The following is a 13,067-nucleotide window of genomic DNA, read 5'->3' on the forward strand; positions in this document are numbered from 1 at the left end:
CCTTGAAATTGTGATTCAGCAACGTCTCCGTTACGTTTTCATTTTTTTTCCAGCCAGGTATGTTGGCCCACGGACCTTGCGGTTAATAACAGGCTTCGCAGCTCATCTGTTGTATTCCATTTTCATTTCCCTTTCCTTTGATGACATAATTTGTTTTGGTAGCCCAAGTCGTTGGACGGACGCCCCTGGTCCAGCCCAATTCATAGTTCCACTCTAATTGGTTCTGTAAACGCGACAGAACCGAGGAAACGGTCTCGTCACCCATCCGCGAATTGTACGACCAATCCGGGCTTCGTCTCTAGTCAAGCGGAAGAGATTTCAACACACGTGCCCGCATCTCTAAGAAACTCCTTGGAAAATGTCTTTGATCTTTGCCTTTAACATACCTCGATTTCTATGTGGATACAATGGCATAATCTTGAATCTCGGCTGGATCCTGTTTGACATCCATCTGGTTACTAACTAGCTAGCATTTGCCTTTCACACTTTTGTTGCTTATAAGCTATGCTTAGAACTTGACACTTGTAACTTATAATTGAAAATATTTAAGTGTACAACTCAAAAACTCATAAAATTTTCCTATTATCATAATCTTTCATATAACGTCAAAAGATCCATAAAGAGGCGCAATTTTTTTTGTGAAATAAAACGCAAAATGTTATTGTTTTTAATTAAAAAAGTCTAAATCTTATGTGAGAATTAAGTTAGAATATTGTCATTAGGGGAAGTGGTATACAACTAAATTTAATTAGGATAACTTTGTCAGACTCAATCTATTTCGCATGATCTTAATACTTATATTTAGATATTGATTCTTTTAATCAAGAGCCTAATTTTGATTTTGATATTAAGTTAAGAACTAAATATATACTCTAGAATTGCTCTTCTCCATTCCACAACTCCAACTCCGCATTAAAGTTTTTGATTGTACTATACCGATGAATAATCCAGCATTTGTGAACAGGTTGCTTGAGTAGATACTTACGTATATACATACGTATGCGCCATGCATTCAATCAGTCGCGGCCATCATTATGCAATTTTTTTTTTGCAATTGATTACTCCAAGTGGGCTGGAGCTAAAAGGTGAAGCTGGAGCTGCGGATGAAATAAATGGGATTTCCGATATCCAAAACCCCTAAACACCACCACCACCACCCATCGAATCGGGACTGCCGCCATAAATCAAACATAATTGCAAATCGCGCTTGCTTTCGCAGCAGCTGAATACTAAATAACACTAAATATTTGCTATTTGTTCGAGATTCGATTAACGACTAAGTAGAACACACTAAGGCTTGACCTGAGTCAACCAACCAACTGAGCTGGGTATCGTGCCAATGGGGTATACCCAACTAAAAACTTCGTTTCGCAACTTTGAATATGCTGGTGGCAAAGTTTCAGAAAAGGATTAATAGCTGCTATAAATAATACTATATTATAATAAAATATATAGCTTGAAATGAAGAAATTACATAGATAATATAATATTATACAAAATTCCATTCATATTTATAAGAACTTTATTACTGCCTAACCCATTTTGGTATAGACTAGTGCTATTTTCCAATTGCATCACTTCAACTACTCCCAGGGGAAACCAGTTACAAATCGTGGCAATACGAATGGAAATATGTAGTCATATTTGTTTAACTCAGTTGACTGGGTTTGCTTGTCGTTTGTGGTTCTGTGATTGTTGATGTTTACGCATATCGGCACGCAATATTGTCCATATAACCCATACGCCGTGTGGGCTCGGCCATTATTTTTCCATTTAAAACAGGTCGGCGGCACCGGCTGCTGACGCAAAGTGGCCAGATATGAGATATGCATTTAATTAGCTGGACTCACTCTCACCCAGCTTAGGGTGCATTCCTAAACCACTTTTCGCCTCCCGCGACCTATCCATATGTATGACAATTATACTACTGATCTTGGTTAGCGGCATTTGAACAGCAAGTACTCGAGTATTTGAATGCCTTGGGCTCTGGGCATCGGTTCGGTCATATCGCTACCCACCTCCAAACAGTTTAAGATGGAATCCACTGATTGCGACTGGTGAAAAATTATCCATTTATTGAAATGGAGCTGCTAAGTTTCTTTTAATTGGTGTTATTAAAAGATGAGGGATATGACCGATTTCTTCATATTGACAGCTTTCTTTTAAAACAAATTTAATTTATGATACAAGTGAAACCCTAGTAATATTGAAGCAACATATTTTAACAATTTCAACTTTAGTGATCACTATCAGTAAGTATTAAGAAGTCTATAAAATATAAGTTAATTGACACGTAATTAGGTATTTAATTGGCTGGCGATAGGATTGATACCTTTTCAAAAGTCTAGTGTGCCATATCGAAAAGAAATCTATAAATAATTTATGCTTTATAAACGGAACTAAACAAAGTATTGCGATGTATGCAATATACTTTTCGTTATCCCCATTTCTAATTATATTTGCACGGCGCAACTGAGGTTAAATAGTTTGACAACTTATTGAAAATCCCAATTAAAATTAGTCTTGCAAGCTATTTAGCCGTAGGTTAAAAGATCTGCATTATGTAAGCAAAATACAAGCAAATATAGATAAATTATTATGAATACACAAAGGCAAAATGGTTTTCAATTTAAACATTTAATCAATTTAAAATGAATAGTAAGCTTTTGTGAAAATCAGAGTACATATAGGTCAATCGATCCTAACCAATCGAGTTCATTTTGGAAAAATATGTTTTAGAGAAACAACGAAGCCTGGCTTCTTTCCAGATCACTTTCGTTTAATAGCTTCGTCCGAAGAGCGTGTAGAACTTGGGCTTGTTGGTGCAGCTGGGGTTGATGCACTTATCGCTAGCCGCGATGGGAGCTGGTTGATCGAAGGGTATACACAGCGACTTGGCACCCATGGCAGGAGCTCCTGGCTCGGCCTCTTCGCCGCGGGCGCTGTCCGCCTTGATTTTGTCCTCGCAACTTATCTCGCCGCAGAAGGGAGCCAAAAGGATGTTTTTCTGCTCTAGGAAACCACAGAAGTCCGTCCAGTTGGTCACCTTTTTCGTGTGACTGGTCATATCCTCTTGCGCCTTATTAAGCATGCTCTCGTGAATGGTTTCGAGCAGCGCGGGTATCTTCTTCTCCACATCGGCCAGCGGTATGGTGATCTTTTCGACAGTGTCGCGACGCACGGCCACCAGTTGTTGGGCCTTCAGGTCCTTGGGACCCACTTCCAAGCGCAGCGGCACACCCTTTAGTTCCCAGTGATTAAACTTCCAGCCGGGAGAGTAGTTGTCTCGGTAATCACCCTCGCAACGAACTCCACCGCCGACAAGGCGCTTCTCAAGGGCCTTGCAAGCGTCAAGCAGCTGCGCCCGCTCGTCATCCTTCGTGTTAACTGTGATGCCGCAGGGCACCACAATGGCCTGAATGCAGGCAACATGCGGGGGCAACACCAGGCCCTGGTTGTCGGCATGCACCATGATCATCACGCCAATAGTGCGAGTTGTAATGCCCCAGGAGTTCTGGTAAACGTACTTCTTCTGCTGCGTTTCAGGGTCCTCGTAAACGATTTCGAACATCTTAGAGAAATTCTGGCCCAAATGATGACTGGTAGCACCTTGAATGGCACGTCCTGAAGCCGAGATGAATGCCTCCACGGTGGTGGTGTAGTCACCACCAGCGAACTTCTCCTTCTCAGTCTTGCGGCCCTTGACCACGGGAATGGCCAGCAGATGGGTGTACACCAGGGCATAAAGATCGAGAATGTCAAGAACTTCCTTGGCGGCTTCTTCCTTGTCGGCGAAGGCGGTGTGACCCTCCTGCCACAGGAACTCGCGGGTACGTAGGAAAGGAGTTGGCTGCTTGAATTCCCAGCGCTACAACATAAAACATGAGGCAATGGTTAGCAAACGATAAATTAGGCCAATTCAAGGCAATACTTACGACAACGTTATTCCACTGATTGAGGCGAATCGGCAGATCCCTGTAGGATTGTACCCATTTGGCGTAGGCGGGGTACATGACTGTCTCGGAGGTAGGACGCACGGCGATTGGCTCGGCCAAATCAGAGTCACCGGACTTGGTGACCCAGGCCACTTCCGGAGCGAAGTCCGCGATATGCGTCTTCTCCTTCTCCAGCACAGCTTTAGAAACGAAGATGGGGAAGTAGCACTCCTTGACACCCATGCGTGTAATCTCAGCATCAAACCAAGTCTTGATTGCTTTCCAGATGGCAAAGGACCATTGACGCAGAATGTAGCATCCAGACACGTCGTAATATTCGATCATCTCACCCTTGGTGATAACCTGCGAGTACCAGTCAGGCAAGTTATCCTCCTTGGTAGCCTCCAGACCCAGGCGTGTTTGCTTTTTCACAGCTCCGGAAGCATCGGCAGCAGGTTCCTTCTTCACCGGCTTTGCTGGCTTTGGTTGTGCCTCCTTTGGCGCTTTCTTGGCGGAACCTCCTCCGCCGCCGCCTCCGCGACCTGCTACGGGGAAATCGGTGCCCGTGACCTCCTTGTACTTGGCTTTGAGGGCCAACAACTTGGCCACTTCAGCATCGATGACCTCCTTGGCTGCCTTGTTACCTTTCGCGGCGCGTACCTTCTCCCCCTGAGCATTAATCTCCTGGGTGAGTTCATCCTTAGCTGGCGATGCCATCGAAACGGGACTAGCTTCCTTTTTTACTACAGCTGGTTCAGATTTAGCGTCTGGCGTCCAATCCTTACCGCTTAGCGTTTTATATTCACCTTTAAGAGCAAGCAGAGTCTTAACCTCAGGATCGATTACGTTCTTGGCTGCCTTCTCTGATTTCAATTTCCTGATCTTATCACCTTGGGCCTGAATCTTGCTCAATACACTGCCTACGTCACTGCCTGAATCTCCACCAGTAAGATCGATCACATTTACAGTGGTGGGAGCGGGTGCCACAGTACCTGGTTTCCACTCTTGACCAGTTAGAGATTTGTAGTCCGTTTTCAAAGCCAGCAAAAGTTTAACCTCGGCTTCAACAAGGGATTTCTCCGATTTCGCCGATTTCAATTGACGTATTTTATCACCTTGTTGGGCGATCTTATTGAGCAGTGTGTTTACAGTAAGGACAGAAGCTGGGTCCGGATTCTTCTCCTGCTTGACTTTTACAGGAGCTGCTGCTGGAGCTGGAGCTGTGGTACCTGGTTTCCAGTCACTGCCGGTGGCTGCTTTGTAGTCAGCCTTCAAGCTGAGCAGCGTCTTTACTGCAGCATCAACGGTGGCCTTATCGGCTTTAGCTGACTTCAGCTCCCGAACTTTGTCACCCTGGGCAGTGATTTGGCTAAGAATTTGGGCTACCGAATCGTTGACACCGACAGAGGGAGCAGCAGATGCAGATGGAGCGGCAGTGGTAGGTACAGTGCCTGGTTTCCAATCCTGACCGGTGAGAGTCTTGTACTGAGCCTTAAGTTCAAGAAGAGTTTTTACAGCAGCGTCAATCTCTGGTTTGCTAGCCTTCTTTCCCTTTAGATCTCTGACCAAATCGCCTTGTTTGACAATGCTGGCATTAACTGAAACGGCGTCGTTGGCAGAGGATGAGCTGGCGGCAGGTACAGGCGCAGAAGAAGCAGATGTTTGCCCTGGCTTCCAATCCTTTCCAGTAGCTGATTTGTAGTCCGCTTTCAGAGCGAGCAGCTTCTTCACAGCAACATCAATTTGATCCTTGGCTGCTTTTTTAGACTTTAGGTCTCGGACCAGATCGCCTTGCTGGCTAATTTGGCTGTCCAATTCAGAAGCTTGGCCGGAAGAACTTACAGGTGATGATGCCTTTTTCTGTAAAAGAAATACATATTTGTTGTTAAATCTGATAACGAGGTAAAGTGCAGCAATGTATTAATATTTTTCAAAAGCTCTTTGCAACGTCAGCAAGGGCTACATCTTCAACGAGCCTCTCTTTTAATTTGTTGTCTTTGCCTTACTGAGGTTGACGATAACGAACCACACGCTAGGTAGTTCAGCATACAACTGGTTTTCTTCCAAGAAGAAGACTACGTCGTTACCAACGCGGCACATAATAAAGAGAAAGTGAAAGAGCTTCAGAGAGCCGCTGTGGGAGAGCGAAGAAGTTTGGAGAGCTCCAAACAGCTGATTTTCTAGTTAATTGTACTTCCTATGTCGAATATTGAATACCCTATTTTATAGTATTATCTATGCAAAGCACAAATTAACTCACCGTCGCCTTGGCATCCGGAGCATTGACTTTCAGACCTGAAGTTGGCACATCCTTCGTATGTCCATCAGGTATAGAGAACAAAACAATGGGAGAAGGAACATTTGTGTATCCACTGGGCGGAGCATAAGCGACGTCCACCTTAAAGAAGCCACGCCTCTGTAACTGGATGATATCGCCCTTCTTGCACTTCTTAAGTTCAGGATCGCCCAGCATGGGAACCTCATCGCGTGTCTTGTGGCCAATAAACTGCTTAAAGTCCTCGTCCTTGCCCAGAACAGCTTTGCTGATGATATTGTCAAAGTAAACGCAGAAAGTGGGTGGATAGGCGCTGGGATCATCTTCCACAGCCAACCAGGTGAGTTTAAGAGTCTTTTTGAAGTCCTTGTTCTCCAAATTGAGAGCAGCATCAACGGAAGTAATGTTGCCAGATGCATCCTTGTTTACCTTCCTGATGAGGATGTTGCCCCAGTTAATGAAAGTTGCATTTTCACCCTCCTTTAAGGCTTCGGCATCAACGTAGTCGATGTATATGCGGGGACCCAACAAGACGGTCTTTTTGCCCAGAGATTCATCCTTGGGATGCACGGACACCTGAATCCTTTCCACCTTAGCGCCAGCCACATTAACAATAACGCGCTTCTCCTTCTCCAAAGCTGTGTAACGAGGAGCAATCGGATCGATGACCTTCTTGTTGAAGGCCCAGATCTTATCCCAGTTCATGAACACTACGGATTTACTGCTGCCTTGGGCAATGATAAACTCCTTTAAACCTTCCACTGTCATGCCGCGTCGGATGATACCACGCACCGTTGGGAATCGAGGATCATCCCAGCCGTCAACCAGACCAGAATCCACAAACCACGTAAGTTTCCTCTTGGACAACACAGTGTTGGTCATGTTCAATCGACTGTATGACCAGATGTACGGTTTTCTTAGCTTCAGGGCATCAATGAACCAGTAGAACTGATCATCTCGGTCATGGTACTCAGTGGTGCGCAGGGTGTGGGTCACATTTTCGATGGCGTCCACAATGGGGCAGGCAAAATCGTAGGTGGGGTACACCCTGCAAATGATAAACGATACAACTGATTTTCTATGACAATTTTTTTGTTATACTCACTTGTATTTGGTTCCCGTGCGTGGATGTGGCTCGTTCTTGCAGCGATAGATGGTGGGGTCACGCATGCATCCGTTGGGAGAGCTCATGTCGATCTTGGCGCGCACACAGTATTTTTGACCCTTCTCAGAGCCTTTAACCATCTCCTCCCATAGCGAAAGATTTTTCTCGACAGCTAAAATAGAAAACGTGAATAAGTATGTGTAAAATAACATTTTTTGCTCATACATCATGGTGAAATATAATATAAGTGACAAATTTAACCGTTTTAAATTTCATCATATAGCGCTAAAAATATAGTTTAGTTATTAAGATAAACTTACAGTTGGATCGATTTGCAGACTCGACGCGTTGCTCGCGTTCCAGCTTCATTTGTTCCGGAGGGGTATCATCCACATAGGCCTTGCTCTCTTTGATAAGCCGGACACAGTAGTCGAGCATTAGGTCGAAGTAGTTCGATGTGTGCGTAAATACGTCGGGCTTGATCTGCAGCTGCTCGAGATCGCCGAGAATGACATTTTCGAACTCGACCGTCTCCTTGGCGGGATTCGTGTCATCGAATCTCATGATCAGCGTTCCTTGGAACGCCAAGGCGTAGTACTGATTCAGCAGTGCCGCCTTAGCATGACCAATGTGGAGATAGCCAGAGGCTTCTGGCGGGAAGCGCACAACCACCTTGCCCATCTCGGCTCCTGGCAGGTCCACGAACTTGCCCTCCTGCTTGCGCTCGCCCGTTTTGGCAGGTGTCTGCTCCTTGGAAGACTGTGGACTCCTCTTAACCTTTGCATCCTCTGGCAGGGACTGCAGCACCTTCTGGATCAACGGCTGGGCGGTGATGAGGTCATACCAACGCTGCACGTGCTGAGGAATTCCCTTAGCGGCGAGGAACTCATAGCGCGAGTGCATCTCGTTGAACAGTGCAAAATCGGCGATAGTCAGCTTGTTGGCCACCAGGTAGGTCACCGGGGCAATGGACTTGTCCAGGAAGGAGAGAGCCCAGGATATGTCATCCTCGCAGGTCAGTGAGAAAGACAGCCAGTGATCAATCTGTGTCCGTTCGATGGCCGTTTCCCCGTACAGCTTGTAGTCCGGAGCAGCGCGAGCGAGGGCGCGCAGCACATCGTTGTTGGAGTGGCACACCAACAGGCGATTATCTGGGAACTGCAGCGAAGTCTCCTCCTTGCTCCACACTATCTCCACGGGCACCGTGCCATTGATTAGGTGCGCCGTCGCCAGGCCACCTAGTTGAATGACTCAATTAATATCACACGATACCGGGGCTGATGCAATAAAAGAGGGTTCGAATGGATTGCCGAATATATTGTGTACATAAATAGACCCCGATGCGGATATAACCTCACTAAGTGCAAATCCTCCGGGCACTGAAGGTCACAGCAGCCGGCATCCGTTTGATACTCACTTATGGGCGGATTGTTAAGGTTCGCTTTGAGCTTTATTGACATGTTCGCAGGTTGTTTGTTTGCAATTGAAATCAAACTGATGAAATTTCGGCTTTTAAACGGCACGAGTACGGCCAGCTGCTAACGTCTACACAGTCCAATAGAGATGGACAAGGAGAACTGCAGTTGCCGTGCGATAGTTCTCTGTGAATGATAAATATCGCACGGATCAGTTACAGCGAAAGATTATTAATAACTTTCAAAATATTAAATATTATTTCAACACAACTTACCTATCAACACAATTAGATCTACCTTAAAAGTGGTAAATAATTTCTGAATACAAAAATAATGTTTAATCATTATATTACTAGCTCTGTTTGCTTGAAGCCCACTGTACTTGCCATTCCCTTGAACACGTCGGCAGATGTAGTGCGAATGGCAGCAGTGCACGAAGAAGAACTTTCTATGTGTGTTTTGCTCGCTGGCTGCATGGAAAAATAAGATTTTTCCATATATTTTGTAATCCCAGCCCACGGAAAAACTTCACCACACAGAGAAAAACAAAAATAAATGGTAAGGCTTAAGAAAAATTTGCGGAAAAAGTGATTTTTTCGTTATCGAATGTTATTTGTGTGTTGACGATGCGGTGGCTCCAGGTGTACAAGTATGTGTGTGTTGGTGGGGCTGCTCAATGACTGTGTCGGTGAAAATTGGGAGCTTCGCTGGCCTTAAAAGATATGAAAAATGCATTACGACCGTAAAATCAATATACGTTCCGGACTTACGAACTTGCTACCTTATTCCAGATGCTTTTCATGCTGCTGTTTAGTCGGCAGGGCAAACTGCGGTTACAAAAGTGGTACATGGCCTATCCGGATAAGGTGAAAAAGAAGATCACCCGGGAACTGGTCACTACGATACTGGCCCGCAAGCCCAAAATGTGCTCCTTTCTGGAGTGGAAGGACTGCAAAATTGTCTACAAAAGGTGGGTAAAATCTTATGAATATTCTAAAGAATAATTATAATACATGCATTCACGTTTGTTGTTTTATAGGTATGCCAGCTTGTATTTCTGTTGCGCCATCGAGCAGAACGACAACGAACTGCTGACACTGGAGATCATTCATCGCTATGTGGAGCTGTTGGATAAGTACTTCGGCAGCGTAAGTTACTAACACCATTTTGCAATGGAAGCGTTAAAGAGTGTTATATTTATCATTTGCTGAACAGGTCTGCGAGCTGGACATTATCTTTAACTTTGAAAAAGCATACTTTATCCTGGATGAGCTGCTCATTGGCGGCGAAATCCAGGAGACGTCCAAAAAGAACGTACTTAAGGCGATTGCCTCGCAGGATCTGCTCCAAGAGGTCAGTACACCCGAGACATATGATCTGTAATGCCTAAAACGGTTGTGTCACTCTACCTATGCCGGATATTGTTTATTGTTTTATATATTTATTCAACTTGATGGTTTTTAGTTTCGTTACCTCGTTAGTGTTTGTTTGCATCTATATTATTATGCCTATCTATAACGTTTACAATGTCATACCTCATCAAATCACGGTTTTTCTTTATACTCTACTCTTACCTACTTCTCGTTCTTATTTCTCTAATCTGTGCAATCAAAACTAATCTCTATAAACAAAACAACTCTAACCACTCGAAGCAAGAAGAGTTCTTTTACTCGCTGCAATAGATCCTAAGTCCAGTGTGCGTGTGTGTCCTTGCAGCAGCGTTGTCATTATCTTTAAGTTCCGAATCTGATGTAAACCACCTCGGCTGGCACACACGCACTCAATCGATTTTTTTATTTGCATGCCGTCTTGAGTTTCGAAACTTGCCTACTCGAAAACGAATTGTGAATTGTGAGAATCTACCAGGAAATATTAAATCGCCACAGTATTGAACTTGCCATAGATGTTGCTGTGCAGTAAAACTAAAACAAAAACTAAAACCTTGTTTGCCATTTATAGTACAATTTTTAGCCTGTGTTTATTTTGTGACCGTAACTCTTGTAAGTCTCCTAACCCGATTTGTAGCAATATGTCGATCGTAGTTGGCTTGATTATTTTGCATGACCTTTGTAGATGAATTTCTAATGTTCAACTAAACATATTCTTGCCATACCATAAGCCATATATAAATGTGTAACCCATGTACCCTCTCTCTTGTTATTATTAACGCTTACCCTACCCGCCACTGCATATATCGATGTTAACACAACTACTACCACCACGAACAACCACCACAGGACTTCAATGAGTATCTCAACTAATCAATGAAAACAATAAATAAATACCAAGAAGAAAAGAAAACCCATCCCAAAGAAACAGTGTAAAGAACATAAAGTTATATTCCCGATCTGCAAAGAGTTAGTGGAGAGTCGATAGGTCAGATCAGTCAATCCTTCGTCCAGCTGTATATATATGTGTATATTGCCCAGCTTCTATTTCCCTGCCTTCCCCGCGCTGCGCTGTGATGTTCATCCATATAATATGCATTTCGTGTTTCCAAGTTGTGCCGTACATGAAAGAAAAGCAAAACAAGATCGAAATTGGTTTCTTTTTTGGACACATTCTACTTACACATACACCTACTACTCTTACTACCACTACTACTCTCTTTCCTTCTACTCTTCTCGTTCTTATTGTTCTTATTCTCTGTACTCCAGGACGAAGCCGTTGAGGGCACTTTAAGAGACATTGGACTCCTCTAAAGAACTAGAACACCCTAGAAATTATGTAGTTGATATTACACGCACACCCCGACACAATAACACACACAGTTACACCCCAGCGATAACGTGTGCTGCACTTGGCACTTTACAGCACTGCTCCATCCACTCCTCAACACTAGTGTGTGATTTGGCTGTTGTACAGCACTGAAGCGCTGAAAAAAAAATTATAAGCAAGAAGACGCCAAGCAGCGTGAGGCTCCAAAAAGCAATAATACTATATAGTAACATCAGAGCATCTGGTATGCGGTTTTTCATACACTCTATCTCGTAAATTTCACGCACAGACACAATAGATTCAGAAAAGTTCATGCAAAACAAGCCAACCTCACGTAGTTCCACCTGGGGTTCCTGAACTGAATTAATATTCCTCTTCCTATCTACATTTTATAATCGAAAGATCATTCCAATCAATCACCAAATGGGCAATAACTAATTTAGTGGGGAAATATATGCAATACTATTCTTACAATAGAAACATGTAAGCTTTAATGTTGATTAAATGAGAACGATATATAATTGAAAATTGTAATAATAACCGAATAAAAAAATCTAGTTTATCTATATCTACAAGTATATATATATATATATATGTTTATGTATGTGTGTTGTACGTTTTAGCCAAATTTTCTGTGTTTTGTAACTGAGAAAAACAAGTTAAAATAAAAACCAAGTATTTTTGAAAAAAAAATCCTAATTGTACTCGTATGCTATATGAAAATGGTAAGACCTGGTGAACCTCAGTTTTCTTTTTAGTGTCTTTGTTAAACGTTTAGTTTTGATTGTTGTCTTTGCTGTTGTTGTGACTGACCAATTTGACTGCTCTAAACTCTTGACGCCCACATTGTTCCACCTCCACTGATCTGATCTCTGAGCTCCACTCCCTCTAAACTGTCTATCTACCTATATGTCTGGCTTAGCGCACCCGTTTGGTGTCCTTTCGTTTTTAGTTGCTACTATATACCACCCTTTTTCATAGTCTTTTTCATAGTTAGCCCCCAGTATCGATACTTTTATTTGGTTTCCTTTTACCCCAAGCGCTGTAAAGTATAGTAACATGTAACTGAAGCTAAGCATTCTCCCTTTCCAGGATGAGACCCCGCAGAGTTTCTTCGACGATCACGGCCTGGGCTAAGTTGGCTCTATGCAAAAGTAACGCCAGAAAGGCATTATCTATATTGAACCCATTTAAAGTCGCCTTAATTGTATGTGTATTTAACGTAACCCAAAAGTATACCGGTTCTATTGTAATTTAACCACCCTGTGTCAGCATAAAAAACATTGTGTATAGAAGTGCTGTTAAACCTATTCCTAATTTCGCTTGGCAAATGCAATTTGCAATACATTTAATTTCACAAAAAAGCATCAATATCGGTTGCTCACACACGTTCATATTTGTAAAGATTAACTTAATGATAAGCAAAGTAAAGCGATGCGATTAATCGACGGTGTGCTCAACTCTATAGTTGTAAGTTAAAAGCCCTATAAATATATAAAAATTGCTGTATCCAAAGTAACCAATCAAAACTCTGTTTACTTTATGCATTCTTTGCTGCAAATAAAGATGGTATCGAGCGTGAGAGTTTTTATATTTCAGTACTACTCTTTTCTGTTGGG

At 43.1% G+C, this 13,067-nt stretch overlaps 2 protein-coding genes and 1 non-coding gene across 7 annotated transcripts; 2 read left to right on the top strand and 1 right to left on the bottom strand.

The window, feature by feature from the left end:
• Window positions 1-2,625: 2,625 nt before the first annotated feature.
• On the bottom strand, window positions 2,626-8,881 carry GluProRS (Glutamyl-prolyl-tRNA synthetase). 2 transcript variants are annotated; one of them, NM_079747.3, is made up of 6 exons: window positions 8,733-8,881; window positions 7,636-8,553; window positions 7,316-7,487; window positions 6,196-7,258; window positions 3,936-5,795; window positions 2,626-3,868 (listed from the first exon to the last, which is right to left on the bottom strand). In NM_079747.3, the coding sequence occupies exons 1-6, from the start codon at window positions 8,773-8,775 to the stop codon at window positions 2,780-2,782; spliced, it is 5,145 nt and encodes a 1,714-aa protein (NP_524471.2). In that variant the 5' UTR covers window positions 8,776-8,881; the 3' UTR covers window positions 2,626-2,779. The 2 variants fall into 2 exon arrangements, with proteins under 2 accessions (NP_524471.2, NP_732925.1); NM_170103.2 differs by lacking the exons at window positions 6,196-7,258; window positions 7,316-7,487; window positions 7,636-8,553; window positions 8,733-8,881 and adding an exon at window positions 5,942-5,989.
• asRNA:CR46092 (antisense RNA:CR46092) lies at window positions 7,795-8,878 on the top strand. Its single transcript, NR_133440.1, has one exon.
• Window positions 8,882-9,140: 259 nt separating the features above from the next.
• Window positions 9,141-13,045, top strand: AP-1sigma (Adaptor Protein complex 1, sigma subunit). Of its 4 annotated transcripts, none has more exons than NM_142941.3 (5): window positions 9,141-9,288; window positions 9,522-9,700; window positions 9,770-9,878; window positions 9,946-10,083; window positions 12,541-13,045. In NM_142941.3, the coding sequence occupies exons 1-5, from the start codon at window positions 9,286-9,288 to the stop codon at window positions 12,583-12,585; spliced, it is 474 nt and encodes a 157-aa protein (NP_651198.1). In that variant the 5' UTR covers window positions 9,141-9,285; the 3' UTR covers window positions 12,586-13,045. The 4 variants fall into 4 exon arrangements, with proteins under 4 accessions (NP_651198.1, NP_001247273.1, NP_001247274.1 ...); NM_001260344.2 differs by lacking the exon at window positions 12,541-13,045 and adding an exon at window positions 11,388-11,994; NM_001260345.2 differs by lacking the exon at window positions 12,541-13,045 and adding an exon at window positions 11,388-11,608.
• The last annotated feature ends 22 nt before the right edge of the window (window positions 13,046-13,067 follow it).

The sequence above is a fragment of the Drosophila melanogaster genome, chromosome 3R (assembly GCF_000001215.4).
Source record: "Drosophila melanogaster chromosome 3R".
In the NCBI taxonomy this organism is placed as follows: domain Eukaryota; kingdom Metazoa; phylum Arthropoda; class Insecta; order Diptera; family Drosophilidae; genus Drosophila; species Drosophila melanogaster.

Coding starts and splice junctions, on each gene's coding strand:
- GluProRS (NM_079747.3), bottom strand. CDS start 8,775: ATGTCAATAAAGCTCAAAGCGAACCTTAACAATCCGCCCATAA. Junction 7,259..7,315: donor CGCACGGGAACCAAATACAA/GTGAGTATAACA, acceptor TATCATTTGCAG/GGTGTACCCCACCTACGATT. Junction 5,796..6,195: donor CTCCGGATGCCAAGGCGACG/GTGAGTTAATTT, acceptor TTTCTTTTACAG/AAAAAGGCATCATCACCTGT.
- AP-1sigma (NM_142941.3), top strand. Junction 9,701..9,769: donor TGCAAAATTGTCTACAAAAG/GTGGGTAAAATC, acceptor GTTGTTTTATAG/GTATGCCAGCTTGTATTTCT. Junction 9,879..9,945: donor TGGATAAGTACTTCGGCAGC/GTAAGTTACTAA, acceptor TTTGCTGAACAG/GTCTGCGAGCTGGACATTAT.